The sequence below is a fragment of the Saccoglossus kowalevskii genome, chromosome 16 (assembly GCF_978046115.1).
Source record: "Saccoglossus kowalevskii chromosome 16, keSacKowa6.1, whole genome shotgun sequence".
Lineage (NCBI taxonomy): Eukaryota > Metazoa > Hemichordata > Enteropneusta > Harrimaniidae > Saccoglossus > Saccoglossus kowalevskii.
In genome coordinates this window covers 17,670,861-17,691,620 of record NC_140656.1, presented here as the reverse complement: position 1 = coordinate 17,691,620, position 20,760 = coordinate 17,670,861, and the positions used below count along the sequence as shown (strand labels likewise).

Sequence of the window (20,760 nt, the reverse complement as noted above, 5' to 3'; positions counted from 1 at the left end):
GAAAATACACTTATTGTTTTACTAGTATTCTAAAGTATATCTAGATCACGTGCTTAGAAGACTTTGCCAAAACATTCGTTGCAATTTCATTTTCAGCCTAATTAATTTCCCTTATATTGTGATTGATTGCCAGGTGTTACTGGTGTACTCGGTGAATTACGCAGTTTTTGTATATGCCGGCGTAAGTGTGATTGGTTTGCTGTTAGCTGCTACCCTTCCTATTGAAACCAGAGGTAGACCCATCAAGGTAGGTATTTACAATAGCACTCTTCGATAATACTTACAGGCTTATTAAAGTGTTATCGTCGGCATTTTTTCTCTCTAAATTCTGCCTTGTGGATGTGCTTCTACTCAGCTTGATAATACTGGCCGTGACGTAACTTGTATCAACCAGCTCCATGTATCCAGAGTTATTAGGAAACCAGTATTGTGATTGCATATGACAGAGTAAGACATAGTGGGAGTGTGTACAAATCCTAAATGCAATCTGAGCAGTCGCTGTTTTGGTGTGGCTTGTTAGCTTGTGTATATATCTGGTATCGTCGATTATGCGTGGGCTTCAAATATGAACACAACGTTCAGCACTCTCAATGAGGTTTGATTGACAAACCTCAGCGACGGTGTGAACGTCACTTACATAAAACGCAAATTGCAATTGACCTCACTGTGATGACGCATGCGTTGTGGAATACGGAAAAGGGAGTAAAGCATGCGCACTGCATACACATTATGCAAATAACCTTTAACGAGGTTATGACATATCTCATGGATATTATTTGAAAGTGCAATTATTAATAGAAAGCATTTATTATGAAACGCCGGGAATCATGTATACTCTGTCTATTGTGGTAATTTGAAGACTACACGCTTTCTATCATACTTAACTGGTCACCAAATTCTTTACACTGTAAGTCTGCATGAGCGTAGGCAAGCTTAAATAGGTTTTGATTGTATACAGCCCCACCAGTGGCTGTTCACGGCTCCAAACTTCAAGTGATTACCTAATAATATATGCATTTTTTTTTTTTTTTTTTTCAGGAACATTAAATTCTCACATCACTGATTGGTCTTTCATATTGATGTTTTCAAAGACGTCTTGCAGAATGTTTTATTTTCCATCCAACTTTGGGAATGTCTTCCATATTTAGATTACACTTTTCCATATATACATTGAAGGTGCCTTTTATTGTCATGTATTTTTATTCATCTTCCATTTTAGAATCTCTATATACGAACTATTTTCCATATTTAGATTAAATATGCCATATATGGTTGTTCATCTTCCATTTTAGAATCTCTATATATGGACTGTCTTCCATATTTAGATCAAATATGCCATATATGGTTGTTCATCTTCCATTTTAGAATCTCTATATATGGACTGTCTTCCATATTTAGATCAAATATGCCATATACCGGTATGGTTGTTCATCTTCCATTTTAGAATCTCTATATATATATATGGACTGTCTACCATATTTAAATAAAATATGCCATATTTGGTTATTTTTCTTCACTTTTAATCTCTATATATGGACTGTCGTCCGTATTTAAATAAAATTTGCTTTATATGGTTATTCATCTAGTTTTGAATTTCATAAATTGATCCTTATATGGATTTTTTATCTTCCAGTTTTAGAATTTCCACACATTGACTGTATTTTATTTTAGAATTTCCACACATTGACTGTATTTCATTTTAGAATTTTCACACATTGACTGTATTTCATTTTAGAATTTTCACACATTGACTGTATTTCATTTTAGAATTTTCACACATTGACTGTATTTCATTTTAGAATTTCCTCACATTGACTGCATTTTACTTTAGAATTTCCACTCATTGACTGTATTTCATTTTAGAATTTCCACACATTGACTGTATTTCATTTTAGAATTTCCACACATTGACTGTATTTCATTTTAGAATTTTCACACATTGACTGTATTTCAATTTAGAATTTCCACACATTGACTGTATTTCATTTTAGAATTTCCACACATTGACTGTATTTAATTTTAGAATTTCCTCACATTGACTGCATTTTACTTTAGAATTTCCACTCATTGACTGTATTTCATTTTAGAATTTCCACACATTGACTGTATTTCATTTTAGAATTTCCACACATTGACTGTATTTCATTTTAGAATTTTCACACATTGACTGTATTTCATTTTAGAATTTTCACACATTGACTGTATTTCATTTTAGAATTTCCACACATTGACTGTATTTCATTTTAGACTTTCCACACATTGACTGTATTTCATTTTAGACTTTTCACACATTGACTGTATTTCATTTTAGACTTTTCACACATTGACTGTATTTCATTTCAGAATTTACACACATTGACTGTATTTCATTTTAGAATTTCTACACATTGACTGTATTTCATTTTAGACTTTTCACACATTGACTGTATTTCATTTTAGAATTTTCACACATTGACTGTATTTCATTTTAGAATTTCCACACACTGACTGTATTTCATTTTAGAATTTCCACACATTGTCTGTAATTCGTTTTAGAATTTCCACAAATTGACTGTATTTTACTTTAGAATTTCAACATATTGACTCTATTTCACTTTAGAATTTCCATATATGAAATATTCTCTAAATTGAAATTATTCAAAACATGCCAAATCTTATATATGGGCTGTTTCTACTGGACATGTTTTTGATTGATTTTGCAATTGGACCAAAATGGCTAAGTGGCAGCCATCTTGTTTTTTTAAATTGTATTACATAACTATCATATTTTTCTCAATACATTTTTTTATTATTTTGATTTTTTGACTAGGAACATTTAATACAAGCTTTGGAAGATATTCCTACAGATATACATAGGTGTTTATTATGATGTAGGTGACAAAAATATGCTAAATAATACAAAAATAATACACTTTCAAAAAACAAGATGGCTGCCAATCAGCCATTTTGATGTTAGAATCATGAATAGACACATTTTCTTGTCTTACGCACAGTAAAGTTGATTATATGAAATAGGAATTTACATTAACATTTTTTTTTTGAGTCAGACTAGACATTGATGGGACAAGTTAGGGTAGTGTCATTTGTTATAAGTGTTCAAGGTTGACAATACAGTTTCATGGAAGTCTTTTGAAAATGCAGATATTTTGTGAATAGATTGCTCGTTGCTTTGCAGGGTCATGTGTTAAAAACAAAAATTGGGGTCCCTGATCAAACTTTTTGAATAAAAGTAACATTACTTTGAGTGGATTATGGAGTTAAAACATGAGACTATATTGGGGGGGGGGTGAAGTAAAACCTGATACTTTCAATAAGAAAATTCTTCCTACTTTTTTTTTTTTAGAAAAAAATATTTGTAACAAAAGATACATCTGTTTCAGTAATTTGTTCTATTCTAATACATAGGGACAGAATGAAAACTCCCTGTGTCCATTTCAAACCCACCCTTACCCTTGTTCATGAAACTGTATTATCAACCTTAAAGGGCATACTGCCCAAAATTAGGGCTCAGTACAGTAAATGGTGCAATATTTATAAAATGCCTCATAAAATGTCTATTTTTCACATTTTCAATATTAATTTGTGACAAATTCAAATATAATTTTACTTTACTTAATTAGTTCGATTTGAAAAAAAAGTGAGACTGAATCAAATGTAAGTTACAATACACCTTTCCTGTCAGTTTGGCCCGCAGGAGATGAAGCACTTCTGCAACACAAAATTCATTGTTGGAAACATTGTTGTTTTGACAGCGAGTTTTGGGTTGTGTAGCATTCATCATTTAGGATAGAGTAAATCTTTCAGATAAATCTTTCAAAGCTTAGAGGAATTGTGTGTTGAGCAAACTTTGTTACACTGTAGCAGTTAATTATAATAATATTAAATGGCGGTGGTCATCATGCAGTGAGTTTTGATTTTGTGTAAACAATGTATTTCACATGCGCATATACGTCGTTGTGGGACTCATATTAAACACAACATAGTGTGATGACCACTGCATGTCCATTGAGGCATTGTATCAATGTATAAAGTTTACTGTAATTATTGACATATGACAATTAAAAAATAAACGAAATAAAATTGATCTGATGTTATTCTTAATTATCATACACCTCGTATTGCCCGGCCTTGTAACGCTACGGGAAGTGCGCCCTCACATCAGGGCAATAATTTCCTGTATCTAACCAGCCCAGCACACTCTGTTTTCGTTAGTCAAAACAATGATGTTTGAGGTCACATCGTGGTAAAATTGTAATTACATCTATTAGGCATACAATAAAATCCTTATGGACTGGAAATGACTTTGTTGCCCTTGGTCGTTTGACTTCCGTGACCTTGCAAGCTCTGGGGCTCCTGTCGCTCGACCTCAGGCTGCAAAAGTCGTATCCTATCCATAAAGATTAATAGTATCAGTCGTGTCACTGAGGATCTTATAGCAATAGTCATGGCTATATTCATTACCTTATGATGTAAAAATCTATTGTGAGGACGGTAATTTGATGTTGCCTGATATTTACATAATGAATGAGAATAAAAAATGAAAAAAAAAACTAGACTGCATTGAACACACAACTGATTATCCGACTCTGTGTGGATATAAAGTAAATAAATGCTGTGGAATGTAATAATACTTGTATAATAACCTTGTGTACATTTAATAATCCATGTACTATATTAACCCTAAGGTCCCTTAGAAAATAACATGATTTGTGTGAATAGTTCTCAAATAGTAGAGCAATATATATATATATATATATATATATATATATATATATATATATATCCAAGCAACATTATGGCGGGAAAATACTAGACCATTCATGTTTCACTATTTAATTCCTGGATTCAAAATGGGCAAGGTTGTAATAGTTACACTACGTTTTATTTACATGCAACAGATTCCTAGCTAGTTTCCTGGTTGCTACATTACTGGGGAGGGGTGATTTTAATCTGGTCGCTCATGAGGCGATTTGTTTTTCATGAGTTGAATAAACTGCCTCGCATGTTAATTGTCTTCTAGAGATATTTCGTATTAATGTATGAGCGAACACTCATGGTTGTTATGTACATTACAGCGAGCGCAAGATATTTACATACACCTAACTGTGTATGTAACTTTATTGTGTCTACAATGGTCATTGGAGCGTATAGGAAAGTGTCTGGAGATGTTGCAAAGTTAAGTCCCTTGGTAATTACCTACCAGGGTGCTCGAGTTAGGTGTAAATATCTTGCGCTTGCTGTACTACTCTTGCATACTCTTTCATACATTAAGACCATCTACAAATTAACCATCTACAATCTACGACTACGTATTAATTGTAATTTCCCATGTGTGACATTGTTTTATTTCTATTCCTTTATATTATAAATAACTTTTCTAAATCTCATACATTGTAAATCTTGTCAGCCTGAGTTTTTGTTTTTTGGTGTCCACTGTGCCAAACCCATGTCAACTAACTCTTTGTTTACATAGCACATCTGAAAGATACCAAAAATATATTTAGTAGCGAAGTAGATAAAAGGATGAGGTTATGGTGACATGCACTGCTATGACGATCCTATTTTGTTTGATATGTGTGTCAGTCAAACATATTTCCAACTTACAGTGTCGCAGCATGCATCAGAGGCTAACAAATATTGAATGTATTCCAGTTTAGACAGGCTTCCCCATAGTGTTGCGTTTGGAAGATTTTCCTGTGGTATTTGGTTAAGACAGTTTCCTTGTGTTCAGTTTAAACAGAATTTCCTGTGGTGTACATTCAATTAAGACAAGTTTCCCTGTGGTGTTCAGTTAAGACAGGTTTCCCCATGGTGTTCAGTTAAGACAGGTTTCCCTGTGGTGTTCAGTTAAGAGAAGTTTCCCTGTGGTTTTCAGTTAAGACAGGTTTCCCTATGATTTTCAGTTTAAACAGAATTTCCTGTGGTGTTCAGTTAAGACAGGTTTCCCTGTAGTGTTCAGGTAAGACAAGTTTCCCTGTGGTGTTCAGTTAAGACAGGTTTCCCTGTAGTGTTCAGTTAAGACAAGTTTCCCTGTGGTGTTCAGTTTAGACAGGTTTCCCTATGATGTTCAGTTTAAACAGAATTCCCTGTGGTGTTCAGTTTAGACAGGTTTCCTGTGGTGTTCAGTTAAGACAGGATTCCCTGTGGTGTTCAGTTTAGACAGGTTACCCTGTGGTGTTCAGTTTAGACAAGTTATCTTGTGGTGTTCAGTTTAGACAGGTTACCCTGTGGTGTTCAGTTTAGACAGGTTACCCTGTGGTGTTCAGTTTAGACAGGTTTTCTGTGGTGTTCAGTTAAGACAGGTTTCCCTGTGGTGTTCAGTTAAGACAGGATTCCCCGTGGTGTTCAGTTTAGACAGGTTACCCTGTGGTGTTCAGTTAAGAAGGATTCCCTGTGGTGTTCAGTTTAGACAAGTTTCCCTATGGTGTTCAGTTTAGACAGGTTTCCCTGTGGTGTTCAGTTTAGACAGGTTACCCTGTGGTGTTCAGTTTAGACAGGTTACCCTGTGGTGTTCAGTTTAGACAGGTTTTCTGTGGTGTTCAGTTAAGACAGGTTTCCCTGTGGTGTTCAGTTAAGACAGGATTCCCCGTGGTGTTCAGTTTAGACAGGTTACCCTGTGGTGTTCAGTTTAGACAGGTTACCCTGTGGTGTTCAGTTTAGACAGGTTACCCTGTGGTGTTCAGTTTAGACAGGTTATCTTGTGGTGTTCAGTTTAGACAGGTTACCCTGTGGTGTTCAGTTTAGACAGGTTTCCTGTGGTGTTCAGTTAAGACAGGTTTCCCTGTGGTGTTCAGTTAAGACAGGATTCCCTGTGGTGTTCAGTTTAGACAGGTTACCCTGTGGTGTTCAGTTTAGACATGTTTTCGTGTGGTGTTCAGTTAAGACAGGTTTCCCTGTGGTGTTCAGTTAAGACAGGATTCCCTGTGGTATTCAGTTTAGACAGGATTCCCTGTGGTGTTCAGTTTAGACAGGTTTCCCTGTGGTGTTCAGTTAAGACAGGATTCCCTGTGGTGTTCAGTTTAGACAGGATTCCCTGTGGTGTTCAGTTTAGACAGGTTTCCCTGTGGTGTTCAGTTAAGACAGGATTCCCTGTGGTGTTCAGTTTAGACAGGTTTCCCTGTGGTGTTCAGTTAAGACAGGATTTCCTGTGGTGTTCAGTTTAGACAGGTTACCCTGTGGTGTTCAGTTTAGACAGGTTATCTTGTGGTGTTCACTTTAGACAGGTTACCCTGTGGTGTTCAGTTTAGACAGGTTACCCTGTGGTGTTCAGTTAAGAAGGATTCCCTGTGGTGTTCAGTTTAGACAAGTTTCCCTATGGTGTTCAGTTTAGACAGGTTTCCCTGTGGTGTTCAGTTAAGACATAATTCCCTGTGGTGTTCAGTTTAGACAGGTTACCCTGTGGTGTTCAGTTTAGACAGGTTATCTTGTGGTGTTCACTTTAAACAGGTTACCCTGTGGTGTTCAGTTTAGACAGGTTACCCTGTGGTGTTCAGTTAAGACAGGATTCCCTGTGGTGTTCAGTTAAGACAGGATTCCCTGTGGTGTTCAGTTTAGACAGGTTTCCCTGTGGTGTTCAGTTGAGACAAGTTTCCCTGTGGTGTTCAGTTAAGAGAAGTTTCCCTGTGGTGTTCAGTTAAGACAGGATTCCCTGTGATGTTCAGTTTAGACAGGTTTCCCTGTGATGTTCAATTTAGACAAGTTTTCCTATGGTGTTCAGTTTAGACAGGTTTCCCTGTGGTGTTCAGTTAAGACAGGATTCCCTGTGGTGTTCAGTTTAGACAGGTTACCCTGTGGTGTTCAGTTTAGACAGGTTATCTTGTGGTGTTCACTTTAGACAAGTTTCCCTATGGTGTTCAGTTTAGACAAGTTTCCCTGTGGTGTTCAGTTAAGACAGGATTCCCTGTGGTGTTCAGTTTAGACAGGTTACCCTGTGGTGTTCAGTTTAGACAGGTTATCTTGTGGTGTTCAGTTTAGGCAGGTTACGTGGTGTTCAGTTAAGACAGGATTCCCTGTGGTGTTCAGTTTAGACAGGTTTCCCTGTGGTGTTCAGTTAAGACTGGTTTCCCTGTGGTGTTCAGTTTAGACAGGTTACCCTGTGGTGTTCAGTTTAGACAGGTTTCCCTGTGGTGTTCAGTTAAGACAGGATTCCCTGTGGTATTCAGTTTAGACAGGATTCCCTGTGGTGTTCAGTTTAGACAGGTTTCCCTGTGGTGTTCAGTTAAGACAGGATTCCCTGTGGTGTTCAGTTTAGAAGGATTCCCTGTGGTGTTCAGTTTAGACAGGTTTCCCTGTGGTGTTCAGTTAAGACAGGATTCCCTGTGGTGTTCAGTTTAGACAGGTTTCCCTGTGGTGTTCAGTTAAGACAGGATTTCCTGTGGTGTTCAGTTTAGACAGGTTACCCTGTGGTGTTCAGTTTAGACAGGTTATCTTGTGGTGTTCACTTTAGACAGGTTACCCTGTGGTGTTCAGTTTAGACAGGTTACCCTGTGGTGTTCAGTTTAGACAGGTTATCTTGTGGTGTTCAGTTTAGACAGGTTACCCTGTGGTGTTCAGTTTAGACAGGTTTCCTGTGGTGTTCAGTTAAGACAGGTTTCCCTGTGGTGTTCAGTTAAGACAGGATTCCCTGTGGTGTTCAGTTTAGACAGGTTACCCTGTGGTGTTCAGTTTAGACAGGTTTTCGTGTGGTGTTCAGTTAAGACAGGTTTCCCTGTGGTGTTCAGTTAAGACAGGATTCACTGTGGTATTCAGTTTAGACAGGATTCCCTGTGGTGTTCAGTTTAGACAGGTTTCCCTGTGGTGTTCAGTTAAGACAGGATTCCCTGTGGTGTTCAGTTTAGACAGGATTCCCTGTGGTGTTCAGTTTAGACAGGTTTCCCTGTGGTGTTCAGTTAAGACAGGATTCCCTGTGGTGTTCAGTTTAGACAGGTTTCCCTGTGGTGTTCAGTTAAGACAGGATTTCCTGTGGTGTTCAGTTTAGACAGGTTACCCTGTGGTGTTCAGTTTAGACAGGTTATCTTGTGGTGTTCACTTTAGACAGGTTACCCTGTGGTGTTCAGTTTAGACAGGTTACCCTGTGGTGTTCAGTTAAGAAGGATTCCCTGTGGTGTTCAGTTTAGACAAGTTTCCCTATGGTGTTCAGTTTAGACAGGTTTCCCTGTGGTGTTCAGTTAAGACATAATTCCCTGTGGTGTTCAGTTTAGACAGGTTACCCTGTGGTGTTCAGTTTAGACAGGTTATCTTGTGGTGTTCACTTTAAACAGGTTACCCTGTGGTGTTCAGTTTAGACAGGTTACCCTGTGGTGTTCAGTTAAGACAGGATTCCCTGTGGTGTTCAGTTAAGACAGGATTCCCTGTGGTGTTCAGTTTAGACAGGTTTCCCTGTGGTGTTCAGTTGAGACAAGTTTCCCTGTGGTGTTCAGTTAAGAGAAGTTTCCCTGTGGTGTTCAGTTAAGACAGGATTCCCTGTGATGTTCAGTTTAGACAGGTTTCCCTGTGATGTTCAATTTAGACAAGTTTTCCTATGGTGTTCAGTTTAGACAGGTTTCCCTGTGGTGTTCAGTTAAGAGAAGTTTCCCTGTGGTTTTCAGTTAAGACAGGTTTCCCTATGATTTTCAGTTTAAACAGAATTTCCTGTGGTGTTCAGTTAAGACAGGTTTCCCTGTAGTGTTCAGGTAAGACAAGTTTCCCTGTGGTGTTCAGTTAAGACAGGTTTCCCTGTAGTGTTCAGTTAAGACAAGTTTCCCTGTGGTGTTCAGTTTAGACAGGTTTCCCTATGATGTTCAGTTTAAACAGAATTCCCTGTGGTGTTCAGTTTAGACAGGTTTCCTGTGGTGTTCAGTTAAGACAGGATTCCCTGTGGTGTTCAGTTTAGACAGGTTACCCTGTGGTGTTCAGTTTAGACAAGTTATCTTGTGGTGTTCAGTTTAGACAGGTTACCCTGTGGTGTTCAGTTTAGACAGGTTACCCTGTGGTGTTCAGTTTAGACAGGTTTTCTGTGGTGTTCAGTTAAGACAGGTTTCCCTGTGGTGTTCAGTTAAGACAGGATTCCCCGTGGTGTTCAGTTTAGACAGGTTACCCTGTGGTGTTCAGTTAAGAAGGATTCCCTGTGGTGTTCAGTTTAGACAAGTTTCCCTATGGTGTTCAGTTTAGACAGGTTTCCCTGTGGTGTTCAGTTTAGACAGGTTACCCTGTGGTGTTCAGTTTAGACAGGTTACCCTGTGGTGTTCAGTTTAGACAGGTTTTCTGTGGTGTTCAGTTAAGACAGGTTTCCCTGTGGTGTTCAGTTAAGACAGGATTCCCCGTGGTGTTCAGTTTAGACAGGTTACCCTGTGGTGTTCAGTTTAGACAGGTTACCCTGTGGTGTTCAGTTTAGACAGGTTACCCTGTGGTGTTCAGTTTAGACAGGTTATCTTGTGGTGTTCAGTTTAGACAGGTTACCCTGTGGTGTTCAGTTTAGACAGGTTTCCTGTGGTGTTCAGTTAAGACAGGTTTCCCTGTGGTGTTCAGTTAAGACAGGATTCCCTGTGGTGTTCAGTTTAGACAGGTTACCCTGTGGTGTTCAGTTTAGACATGTTTTCGTGTGGTGTTCAGTTAAGACAGGTTTCCCTGTGGTGTTCAGTTAAGACAGGATTCCCTGTGGTATTCAGTTTAGACAGGATTCCCTGTGGTGTTCAGTTTAGACAGGTTTCCCTGTGGTGTTCAGTTAAGACAGGATTCCCTGTGGTGTTCAGTTTAGACAGGATTCCCTGTGGTGTTCAGTTTAGACAGGTTTCCCTGTGGTGTTCAGTTAAGACAGGATTCCCTGTGGTGTTCAGTTTAGACAGGTTTCCCTGTGGTGTTCAGTTAAGACAGGATTTCCTGTGGTGTTCAGTTTAGACAGGTTACCCTGTGGTGTTCAGTTTAGACAGGTTATCTTGTGGTGTTCACTTTAGACAGGTTACCCTGTGGTGTTCAGTTTAGACAGGTTACCCTGTGGTGTTCAGTTAAGAAGGATTCCCTGTGGTGTTCAGTTTAGACAAGTTTCCCTATGGTGTTCAGTTTAGACAGGTTTCCCTGTGGTGTTCAGTTAAGACATAATTCCCTGTGGTGTTCAGTTTAGACAGGTTACCCTGTGGTGTTCAGTTTAGACAGGTTATCTTGTGGTGTTCACTTTAAACAGGTTACCCTGTGGTGTTCAGTTTAGACAGGTTACCCTGTGGTGTTCAGTTAAGACAGGATTCCCTGTGGTGTTCAGTTAAGACAGGATTCCCTGTGGTGTTCAGTTTAGACAGGTTTCCCTGTGGTGTTCAGTTGAGACAAGTTTCCCTGTGGTGTTCAGTTAAGAGAAGTTTCCCTGTGGTGTTCAGTTAAGACAGGATTCCCTGTGATGTTCAGTTTAGACAGGTTTCCCTGTGATGTTCAATTTAGACAAGTTTTCCTATGGTGTTCAGTTTAGACAGGTTTCCCTGTGGTGTTCAGTTAAGACAGGATTCCCTGTGGTGTTCAGTTTAGACAGGTTACCCTGTGGTGTTCAGTTTAGACAGGTTATCTTGTGGTGTTCACTTTAGACAAGTTTCCCTATGGTGTTCAGTTTAGACAAGTTTCCCTGTGGTGTTCAGTTAAGACAGGATTCCCTGTGGTGTTCAGTTTAGACAGGTTACCCTGTGGTGTTCAGTTTAGACAGGTTATCTTGTGGTGTTCAGTTTAGGCAGGTTACGTGGTGTTCAGTTAAGACAGGATTCCCTGTGGTGTTCAGTTTAGACAGGTTTCCCTGTGGTGTTCAGTTAAGACTGGTTTCCCTGTGGTGTTCAGTTTAGACAGGTTACCCTGTGGTGTTCAGTTTAGACAGGTTTCCCTGTGGTGTTCAGTTAAGACAGGATTCCCTGTGGTATTCAGTTTAGACAGGATTCCCTGTGGTGTTCAGTTTAGACAGGTTTCCCTGTGGTGTTCAGTTAAGACAGGATTCCCTGTGGTGTTCAGTTTAGAAGGATTCCCTGTGGTGTTCAGTTTAGACAGGTTTCCCTGTGGTGTTCAGTTAAGACAGGATTCCCTGTGGTGTTCAGTTTAGACAGGTTTCCCTGTGGTGTTCAGTTAAGACAGGATTTCCTGTGGTGTTCAGTTTAGACAGGTTACCCTGTGGTGTTCAGTTTAGACAGGTTATCTTGTGGTGTTCACTTTAGACAGGTTACCCTGTGGTGTTCAGTTTAGACAGGTTACCCTGTGGTGTTCAGTTTAGACAGGTTATCTTGTGGTGTTCAGTTTAGACAGGTTACCCTGTGGTGTTCAGTTTAGACAGGTTTCCTGTGGTGTTCAGTTAAGACAGGTTTCCCTGTGGTGTTCAGTTAAGACAGGATTCCCTGTGGTGTTCAGTTTAGACAGGTTACCCTGTGGTGTTCAGTTTAGACAGGTTTTCGTGTGGTGTTCAGTTAAGACAGGTTTCCCTGTGGTGTTCAGTTAAGACAGGATTCACTGTGGTATTCAGTTTAGACAGGATTCCCTGTGGTGTTCAGTTTAGACAGGTTTCCCTGTGGTGTTCAGTTAAGACAGGATTCCCTGTGGTGTTCAGTTTAGACAGGATTCCCTGTGGTGTTCAGTTTAGACAGGTTTCCCTGTGGTGTTCAGTTAAGACAGGATTCCCTGTGGTGTTCAGTTTAGACAGGTTTCCCTGTGGTGTTCAGTTAAGACAGGATTTCCTGTGGTGTTCAGTTTAGACAGGTTACCCTGTGGTGTTCAGTTTAGACAGGTTATCTTGTGGTGTTCACTTTAGACAGGTTACCCTGTGGTGTTCAGTTTAGACAGGTTACCCTGTGGTGTTCAGTTAAGAAGGATTCCCTGTGGTGTTCAGTTTAGACAAGTTTCCCTATGGTGTTCAGTTTAGACAGGTTTCCCTGTGGTGTTCAGTTAAGACATAATTCCCTGTGGTGTTCAGTTTAGACAGGTTACCCTGTGGTGTTCAGTTTAGACAGGTTATCTTGTGGTGTTCACTTTAAACAGGTTACCCTGTGGTGTTCAGTTTAGACAGGTTACCCTGTGGTGTTCAGTTAAGACAGGATTCCCTGTGGTGTTCAGTTAAGACAGGATTCCCTGTGGTGTTCAGTTTAGACAGGTTTCCCTGTGGTGTTCAGTTGAGACAAGTTTCCCTGTGGTGTTCAGTTAAGAGAAGTTTCCCTGTGGTGTTCAGTTAAGACAGGATTCCCTGTGATGTTCAGTTTAGACAGGTTTCCCTGTGATGTTCAATTTAGACAAGTTTTCCTATGGTGTTCAGTTTAGACAGGTTTCCCTGTGGTGTTCAGTTAAGACAGGATTCCCTGTGGTGTTCAGTTTAGACAGGTTACCCTGTGGTGTTCAGTTTAGACAGGTTATCTTGTGGTGTTCACTTTAGACAAGTTTCCCTATGGTGTTCAGTTTAGACAAGTTTCCCTGTGGTGTTCAGTTAAGACAGGATTCCCTGTGGTGTTCAGTTTAGACAGGTTATCTTGTGGTGTTCAGTTTAGGCAGGTTACGTGGTGTTCAGTTAAGACAGGATTCCCTGTGGTGTTCAGTTTAGACAGGTTTCCCTGTGGTGTTCAGTTAAGACTGGTTTCCCTGTGGTGTTCAGTTTAGACAGGTTACCCTGTGGTGTTCAGTTTAGACAGGTTTCCCTGTGGTGTTCAGTTAAGACAGGATTCCCTGTGGTATTCAGTTTAGACAGGATTCCCTGTGGTGTTCAGTTAAGACAGGATTCCCTGTGATGTTCAGTTTAGACAGGTTTCCCTGTGATGTTCAATTTAGACAAGTTTTCCTATGGTGTTCAGTTTAGACAGGTTTCCCTGTGGTGTTCAGTTAAGACAGGATTCCCTGTGGTGTTCAGTTTAGACAGGTTTCCCTGTGGTGTTCAGTTAAGACAGGATTTCCTGTGGTGTTCAGTTTAGACAGGTTACCCTGTGGTGTTCAGTTTAGACAGGTTATCTTGTGGTGTTCACTTTAGACAGGTTACCCTGTGGTGTTCAGTTTAGACAGGTTACCCTGTGGTGTTCAGTTAAGAAGGATTCCCTGTGGTGTTCAGTTTAGACAAGTTTCCCTATGGTGTTCAGTTTAGACAGGTTTCCCTGTGGTGTTCAGTTAAGACATAATTCCCTGTGGTGTTCAGTTTAGACAGGTTACCCTGTGGTGTTCAGTTTAGACAGGTTATCTTGTGGTGTTCACTTTAAACAGGTTACCCTGTGGTGTTCAGTTTAGACAGGTTACCCTGTGGTGTTCAGTTAAGACAGGATTCCCTGTGGTGTTCAGTTAAGACAGGATTCCCTGTGGTGTTCAGTTTAGACAGGTTTCCCTGTGGTGTTCAGTTGAGACAAGTTTCCCTGTGGTGTTCAGTTAAGAGAAGTTTCCCTGTGGTGTTCAGTTAAGACAGGATTCCCTGTGATGTTCAGTTTAGACAGGTTTCCCTGTGATGTTCAATTTAGACAAGTTTTCCTATGGTGTTCAGTTTAGACAGGTTTCCCTGTGGTGTTCAGTTAAGACAGGATTCCCTGTGGTGTTCAGTTTAGACAGGTTACCCTGTGGTGTTCAGTTTAGACAGGTTATCTTGTGGTGTTCACTTTAGACAAGTTTCCCTATGGTGTTCAGTTTAGACAAGTTTCCCTGTGGTGTTCAGTTAAGACAGGATTCCCTGTGGTGTTCAGTTTAGACAGGTTACCCTGTGGTGTTCAGTTTAGACAGGTTATCTTGTGGTGTTCAGTTTAGGCAGGTTACGTGGTGTTCAGTTAAGACATAATTCCCTGTGGTGTTCAGTTTAGACAGGTTACCCTGTGGTGTTCAGTTTAGACAGGTTATCTTGTGGTGTTCACTTTAAACAGGTTACCCTGTGGTGTTCAGTTTAGACAGGTTACCCTGTGGTGTTCAGTTAAGACAGGATTCCCTGTGGTGTTCAGTTAAGACAGGATTCCCTGTGGTGTTCAGTTTAGACAGGTTTCCCTGTGGTGTTCAGTTGAGACAAGTTTCCCTGTGGTGTTCAGTTAAGAGAAGTTTCCCTGTGGTGTTCAGTTAAGACAGGATTTCCTGTGATGTTCAGTTTAGACAGGTTTCCCTGTGATGTTCAATTTAGACAAGTTTTCCTATGGTGTTCAGTTTAGACAGGTTTCCCTGTGGTGTTCAGTTAAGACAGGATTCCCTGTGGTGTTCAGTTTAGACAGGTTACCCTGTGGTGTTCAGTTTAGACAGGTTATCTTGTGGTGTTCACTTTAGACAAGTTTCCCTATGGTGTTCAGTTTAGACAAGTTTCCCTGTGGTGTTCAGTTAAGACAGGATTCCCTGTGGTGTTCAGTTTAGACAGGTTATCTTGTGGTGTTCAGTTTAGGCAGGTTACGTGGTGTTCAGTTAAGACAGGATTCCCTGTGGTGTTCAGTTTAGACAGGTTTCCCTGTGGTGTTCAGTTAAGACTGGTTTCCCTGTGGTGTTCAGTTTAGACAGGTTACCCTGTGGTGTTCAGTTTAGACAGGTTTCCCTGTGGTGTTCAGTTAAGACAGGATTCCCTGTGGTATTCAGTTTAGACAGGATTCCCTGTGGTGTTCAGTTAAGACAGGATTCCCTGTGATGTTCAGTTTAGACAGGTTTCCCTGTGATGTTCAATTTAGACAAGTTTTCCTATGGTGTTCAGTTTAGACAGGTTTCCCTGTGGTGTTCAGTTAAGACAGGATTCCCTGTGGTGTTCAGTTTAGACAGGTTTCCCTGTGGTGTTCAGTTAAGACAGGATTTCCTGTGGTGTTCAGTTTAGACAGGTTACCCTGTGGTGTTCAGTTTAGACAGGTTATCTTGTGGTGTTCACTTTAGACAGGTTACCCTGTGGTGTTCAGTTTAGACAGGTTACCCTGTGGTGTTCAGTTAAGAAGGATTCCCTGTGGTGTTCAGTTTAGACAAGTTTCCCTATGGTGTTCAGTTTAGACAGGTTTCCCTGTGGTGTTCAGTTAAGACATAATTCCCTGTGGTGTTCAGTTTAGACAGGTTACCCTGTGGTGTTCAGTTTAGACAGGTTATCTTGTGGTGTTCACTTTAAACAGGTTACCCTGTGGTGTTCAGTTTAGACAGGTTACCCTGTGGTGTTCAGTTAAGACAGGATTCCCTGTGGTGTTCAGTTAAGACAGGATTCCCTGTGGTGTTCAGTTTAGACAGGTTTCCCTGTGGTGTTCAGTTGAGACAAGTTTCCCTGTGGTGTTCAGTTAAGAGAAGTTTCCCTGTGGTGTTCAGTTAAGACAGGATTCCCTGTGATGTTCAGTTTAGACAGGTTTCCCTGTGATGTTCAATTTAGACAAGTTTTCCTATGGTGTTCAGTTTAGACAGGTTTCCCTGTGGTGTTCAGTTAAGACAGGATTCCCTGTGGTGTTCAGTTTAGACAGGTTACCCTGTGGTGTTCAGTTTAGACAGGTTATCTTGTGGTGTTCACTTTAGACAAGTTTCCCTATGGTGTTCAGTTTAGACAAGTTTCCCTGTGGTGTTCAGTTAAGACAGGATTCCCTGTGGTGTTCAGTTTAGACAGGTTACCCTGTGGTGTTCAGTTTAGACAGGTTATCTTGTGGTGTTCAGTTTAGGCAGGTTACGTGGTGTTCAGTTAAGACAGGATTCCCTGTGGTGTTCAGTTTAGACAGGTTTCCCTGTGGTGTTCAGTTAAGACTGGTTTCCCTGTGGTGTTCAGTTTAGACAGGTTACCCTGTGGTGTTCAGTTTAGACAGGTTTTCCTGTGGTGTTCAGTTAAGACAAGTTTCACTACATACCATGTTATTGTGGTAGGTATAAAGATTGACCAATGGTTTTGCATCATTATAATCAATAGCTTGGATCTGTACTGGTGTGCTTGATGGTGTGAGCTGTTCTAAAGCGGTTACAAACTCCTCAGAAAAGCATTTTTCACCTGGAAATAAAAAGAAAGTAAGGCCATAAAATACTGCGCTATGCAAAATGCATTGTTTAAAAATTTACATGAATCAGTTCTTTCTCAAAATAAAAGGTTTCTTCTGTTGTGCACGGTTACTAAAATTATCTTTTTTAGTAACTGTGTGTTGTGGCCCTAGTTTAATGGGGAGGACGCTTTCACAAAAAACTTGGTCACTGTTTGGCTTGTTCGGTATGTATTCAAATGAAGCCTTTCAGCTTTCAGATGTATTATGCAGGCTCAAAATGCCTCACACTTTCAATTAATATTTTTGGCAGGACAGCCACTATATGGTTTTGGGCACTGATCTGTGCCATTGTATATGTGAATTGATTTCTTATTTTTGTTTATTGTTGTATGATCTGATGAGATGCACAATAATAAAAATATTCCAGGGATTTTGTAAGATCTGTTAAATAGTGTAGAATACTTTATTTTAGCTGGAATTAATTTTCGCTGAAAAGTTTTTTTTTGGATATTTTTCATGGAATTTATTTTCACTGATTTTTGACAAGTTAAATGTGAAAAATAGGAAAAAGGTATACTCGCTAGACTTTATTTTCACTGAATCATTTCTTTAGCAAAAATAGTAAAAATTTACAGTATGTGAATTTATTACTAAACTTCTGGTTTATTGAATAATTGAATTGTTTTAGGCAACATCGTTTATTATGTACCCGTATATAGTGCATAAAAAAGATAATGTTATACTGACTAGAGTTAATTAAAATGACCGAGATTACGAACTCAATGGAGATCGAGACTAATGTTTTGAAATCTGACAAACTTTTGCAATATACACTATGAACTACATTAAAAGCACTTTAATTTCTTGTCTACCAGAAGTGATTTGTCTAGAAAGTAATGATTATACTGTTGCAACAAAAACACCACATATTTTTGAGTTGACCAAAGTTAAATAAATTTGACTTGAAGAAATTAAAAATTCTTTCATAAACACGATGAGGTGAAATTATTGCTCTAAAGATGGTCACATATTCCACAAGTGGTCTTTTATACACAGGTTGCTCATGTGTTAGGACTGCCTGAAAGTGGTCATTATTGGCAGGTGTTTTTTTTATATAGAGGTGGACACTGCTCTCTGATTGGTTCAACTGTTAACGATAACGATAACCAATCAAGCACAATCTTATAAGTAGCTTAGCACTGACTTTAGTGACGCAGGAGATCTTGATTGTGAAAATGTGGCATGTACATTATATACTGGTAGTGTTTAACACTTACCATCCAAAGGTGAAATAGAAGCAAGACAACACTCCGATGCCTGGAATGGAAGTAGAGTAAAGTCATCGTGCATCTGTATTATTTCATCCATGTTAACCTGTGCGTTGCCACCAAAATCAACAAACTGAATTTCAGCTTTATTCACATTATTGAACACTTGTAACACTTGACATCTATACCACACTCCATTTAGACTCGTAATACCAACTGCACCAACTAAAGAAATAAATATAATAATTATTTAAAGGGTGGTAGTTGTCTCGCCACGCATGTGCGAGATATATGGGTCTCATATAAACAAAGATGGCGACTTTGACTGTTGCGCAGATCAAGGAGTACAAACTGAGACGTTACTAAGCTGTAATTAGGTATTTTTAGGTGATTGAAAGATATTGAAGGAGTCACTGGCGATAATTAGTGCAAGTCGCGCCCAGGTCAAACCTCATACTTGTGATTTCCATTAGAAGAGCACATTGGATTGTGGGAAAATCAATGTTTATCAACACAAATGTCGCACATGCACAGCGCAACAACTACCCCCTTTAATTTTATAAAGGTCAACGTTAACTGTTATATACACCTGACTGACAGACCAATCAGTGGAAATGTTATATACACCTGACTGACAGACCAATCAGTGGGAATGTTATATACACCTGACTGACAGAACAATCAGGAGGAATGTTATATACATCTGACTGACAGACCAATCAGTGGGAATGTTATATACACCTGACTGACAGACCAATCAGTAGGAATGTTATATACACCTGACTGACAGACCAATCAGTGGAAATGTTATATACACCTGACTGACAGACCAATCAGTGGGAATGTTATACACACCTGACTGCCAGACCAATCAGTGGGAATGTTATACACACCTGACTGACAGACCAATCAGTGGGAATGTTATACACATCTGACTGACAGACCAATCAGTAGGAATGTTATATACACCTGACTGACAGACCAATCAGTGAGAATGTTATATACACCTGACTGACAGACCAATCAGTAGGAATGTTATATACATCTGACTGACAGACCAATCAGTGGGAATGTTATATACACCTGACTGACAGACCAATCAGTGGGTACACACCTGACTGACAGACCAATCAGTGGGAATGTTATACACACCTGACTGACAGACCAATCAGTGGGAATATTATACACACCTGACTGACAGACCAATCAGTGGGAATGTTATATACACCTGACTGACAGACCAATCAGTGGGAATGTTATACACACCTGACTGACAGACCAATCAGTGGGAATATTATACACACCTGACTGACAGACCAATCAGTGGAAATGTTATATACACCTGACTGACAGACCAATCAGTGGGAATGTTATACACACCTGACTGACAGACCAATCAGTGGGAATGTTATATACACCTGACTGACAGACCAATCAGTGGGAATGTTATACACACCTAACTGACAGACCAATCAGTGGAAATGTTATATACACTTGACTGACAGACCAATCAGTGGGAATATTATATACACCTGACTGACAGACCAATCAGTGGAAATGTTATATACACCTGACTGACAGACCAATCAGTGGGAATATTATACACACCTGACTGACAGACCAATCAGTGGGAATGTTATATACACCTGACTGACAGACCAATCAGTGGGAATGTTATACACACCTGACTGACAGACCAATCAGTGGGAATGTTATATACACCTGACTGACAGGCCAATCAGTGGGAATGTTAGACACACCTGACTGACAGGCCAATCAGTGGAAATGCTATATACACCTGACTGACAGACCAATCAGTGGAAATGTTATATACACTTGACTGACAGACCAATCAGTGGGAATGTTATATACACCTGACTGACAGGCCAATCAGTGGAAATGTTATATACACCTGACTGACAGACCAATCAGTGGGAATGTTATATACACCTGACTGACAGGCCAATCAGTGGAAATGTTATATACACCTGACTGACAGACCAATCAGTGGGAATGTTATATACACCTGACTGACAGGCCAATCAGTGGGAATATTATATACACCTGATCTGACAGGTCATGCAATCAGTGGGAATACATTACACAGCTGTTTTTTTTCAAGTAACCATTTACATAAATTATAAATAACTGTACAGGCAATTTGAAACACTAACCCATAAAAAAAAAATCACAATTAACCAAACTTACTTTGTAATGGTGTCTGCATCGGCTGAGTCACAACAGGTGGGTCATGGTACAGTGAAAGACACTCCCTTAGTCTACAAAATGCTGCATACGTCTCATGCATTGGCTGATGTACAAAAAAGTGGCCATCAGCGTGGACATGACACACATGAACGCTAATACATACATTACTTGGTATTTCCAACTGAAAAAAACAAACAAACTATAATTGTAGTCTTGAAGTTGATGATCTCTATCTGGAGTCTCCACTTTGGTTTTCATTTACACTTAAATTTAAAAAAAAATGGAAATATTAAAAACATTTGAAGAAAACAGGACTTATCTAGCGTCTAGCGGTGATTACAACTTTTTTTTAAAAATGTGTTTAAAAAGCAGCGCTTAAGAGTGTTACAAAATAAGGAAAGTGGTGTGCTCTGTGATAGGATTGTTTTGTAGGG

General features: G+C 39.6%; 2 protein-coding genes across 3 annotated transcripts in view; one reads left to right on the top strand and one right to left on the bottom strand.

The window, feature by feature from the left end:
• Positions 1 to 4,080, top strand: part of LOC102807027 (synaptic vesicle 2-related protein-like) — a 35,392-nt gene extending 31,312 nt beyond the window's left edge. For both annotated transcript variants that reach the window (XM_006817860.3, XM_085491140.1), the window contains 2 exons: positions 134 to 247; positions 1,039 to 4,080. In XM_006817860.3, coding sequence (XP_006817923.1) covers positions 134 to 247; positions 1,039 to 1,047 — 123 coding nt within the window. In that variant the 3' untranslated portion in view covers positions 1,048 to 4,080. The remainder of the gene's footprint in view (positions 1 to 133; positions 248 to 1,038) is intronic.
• Positions 4,081 to 5,316: 1,236 nt separating this feature from the next.
• On the bottom strand, positions 5,317 to 20,430 carry LOC146733710 (A-kinase anchor protein 1, mitochondrial-like). The gene is made up of 4 exons (XM_085491531.1): positions 20,327 to 20,430; positions 18,128 to 18,343; positions 16,725 to 16,861; positions 5,317 to 5,478 (listed from the first exon to the last, which is right to left on the bottom strand). The coding sequence occupies exons 1-4, from the start codon at positions 20,424 to 20,426 to the stop codon at positions 5,404 to 5,406; spliced, it is 528 nt and encodes a 175-aa protein (XP_085347657.1). The 5' UTR covers positions 20,427 to 20,430; the 3' UTR covers positions 5,317 to 5,403.
• Between the last annotated feature and the right edge of the window lie 330 nt (positions 20,431 to 20,760).

What these genes read in the sequence shown, in the direction of transcription:
- LOC146733710 (XM_085491531.1), bottom strand. Translation starts at nt 20,426, where the DNA reads ATGCATGAGACGTATGCAGCATTTTGTAGACTAAGGGAGTGTCTTTCA. An exon ending in GATGCAGACACCATTACAAA is followed by an intron (nt 18,344 to 20,326) that starts GTAAGTTTGGTT and finishes TTATTTCTTTAG; the next exon opens with TTGGTGCAGTTGGTATTACG. An exon ending in TTCTATTTCACCTTTGGATG is followed by an intron (nt 16,862 to 18,127) that starts GTAAGTGTTAAA and finishes TTTTATTTCCAG; the next exon opens with GTGAAAAATGCTTTTCTGAG.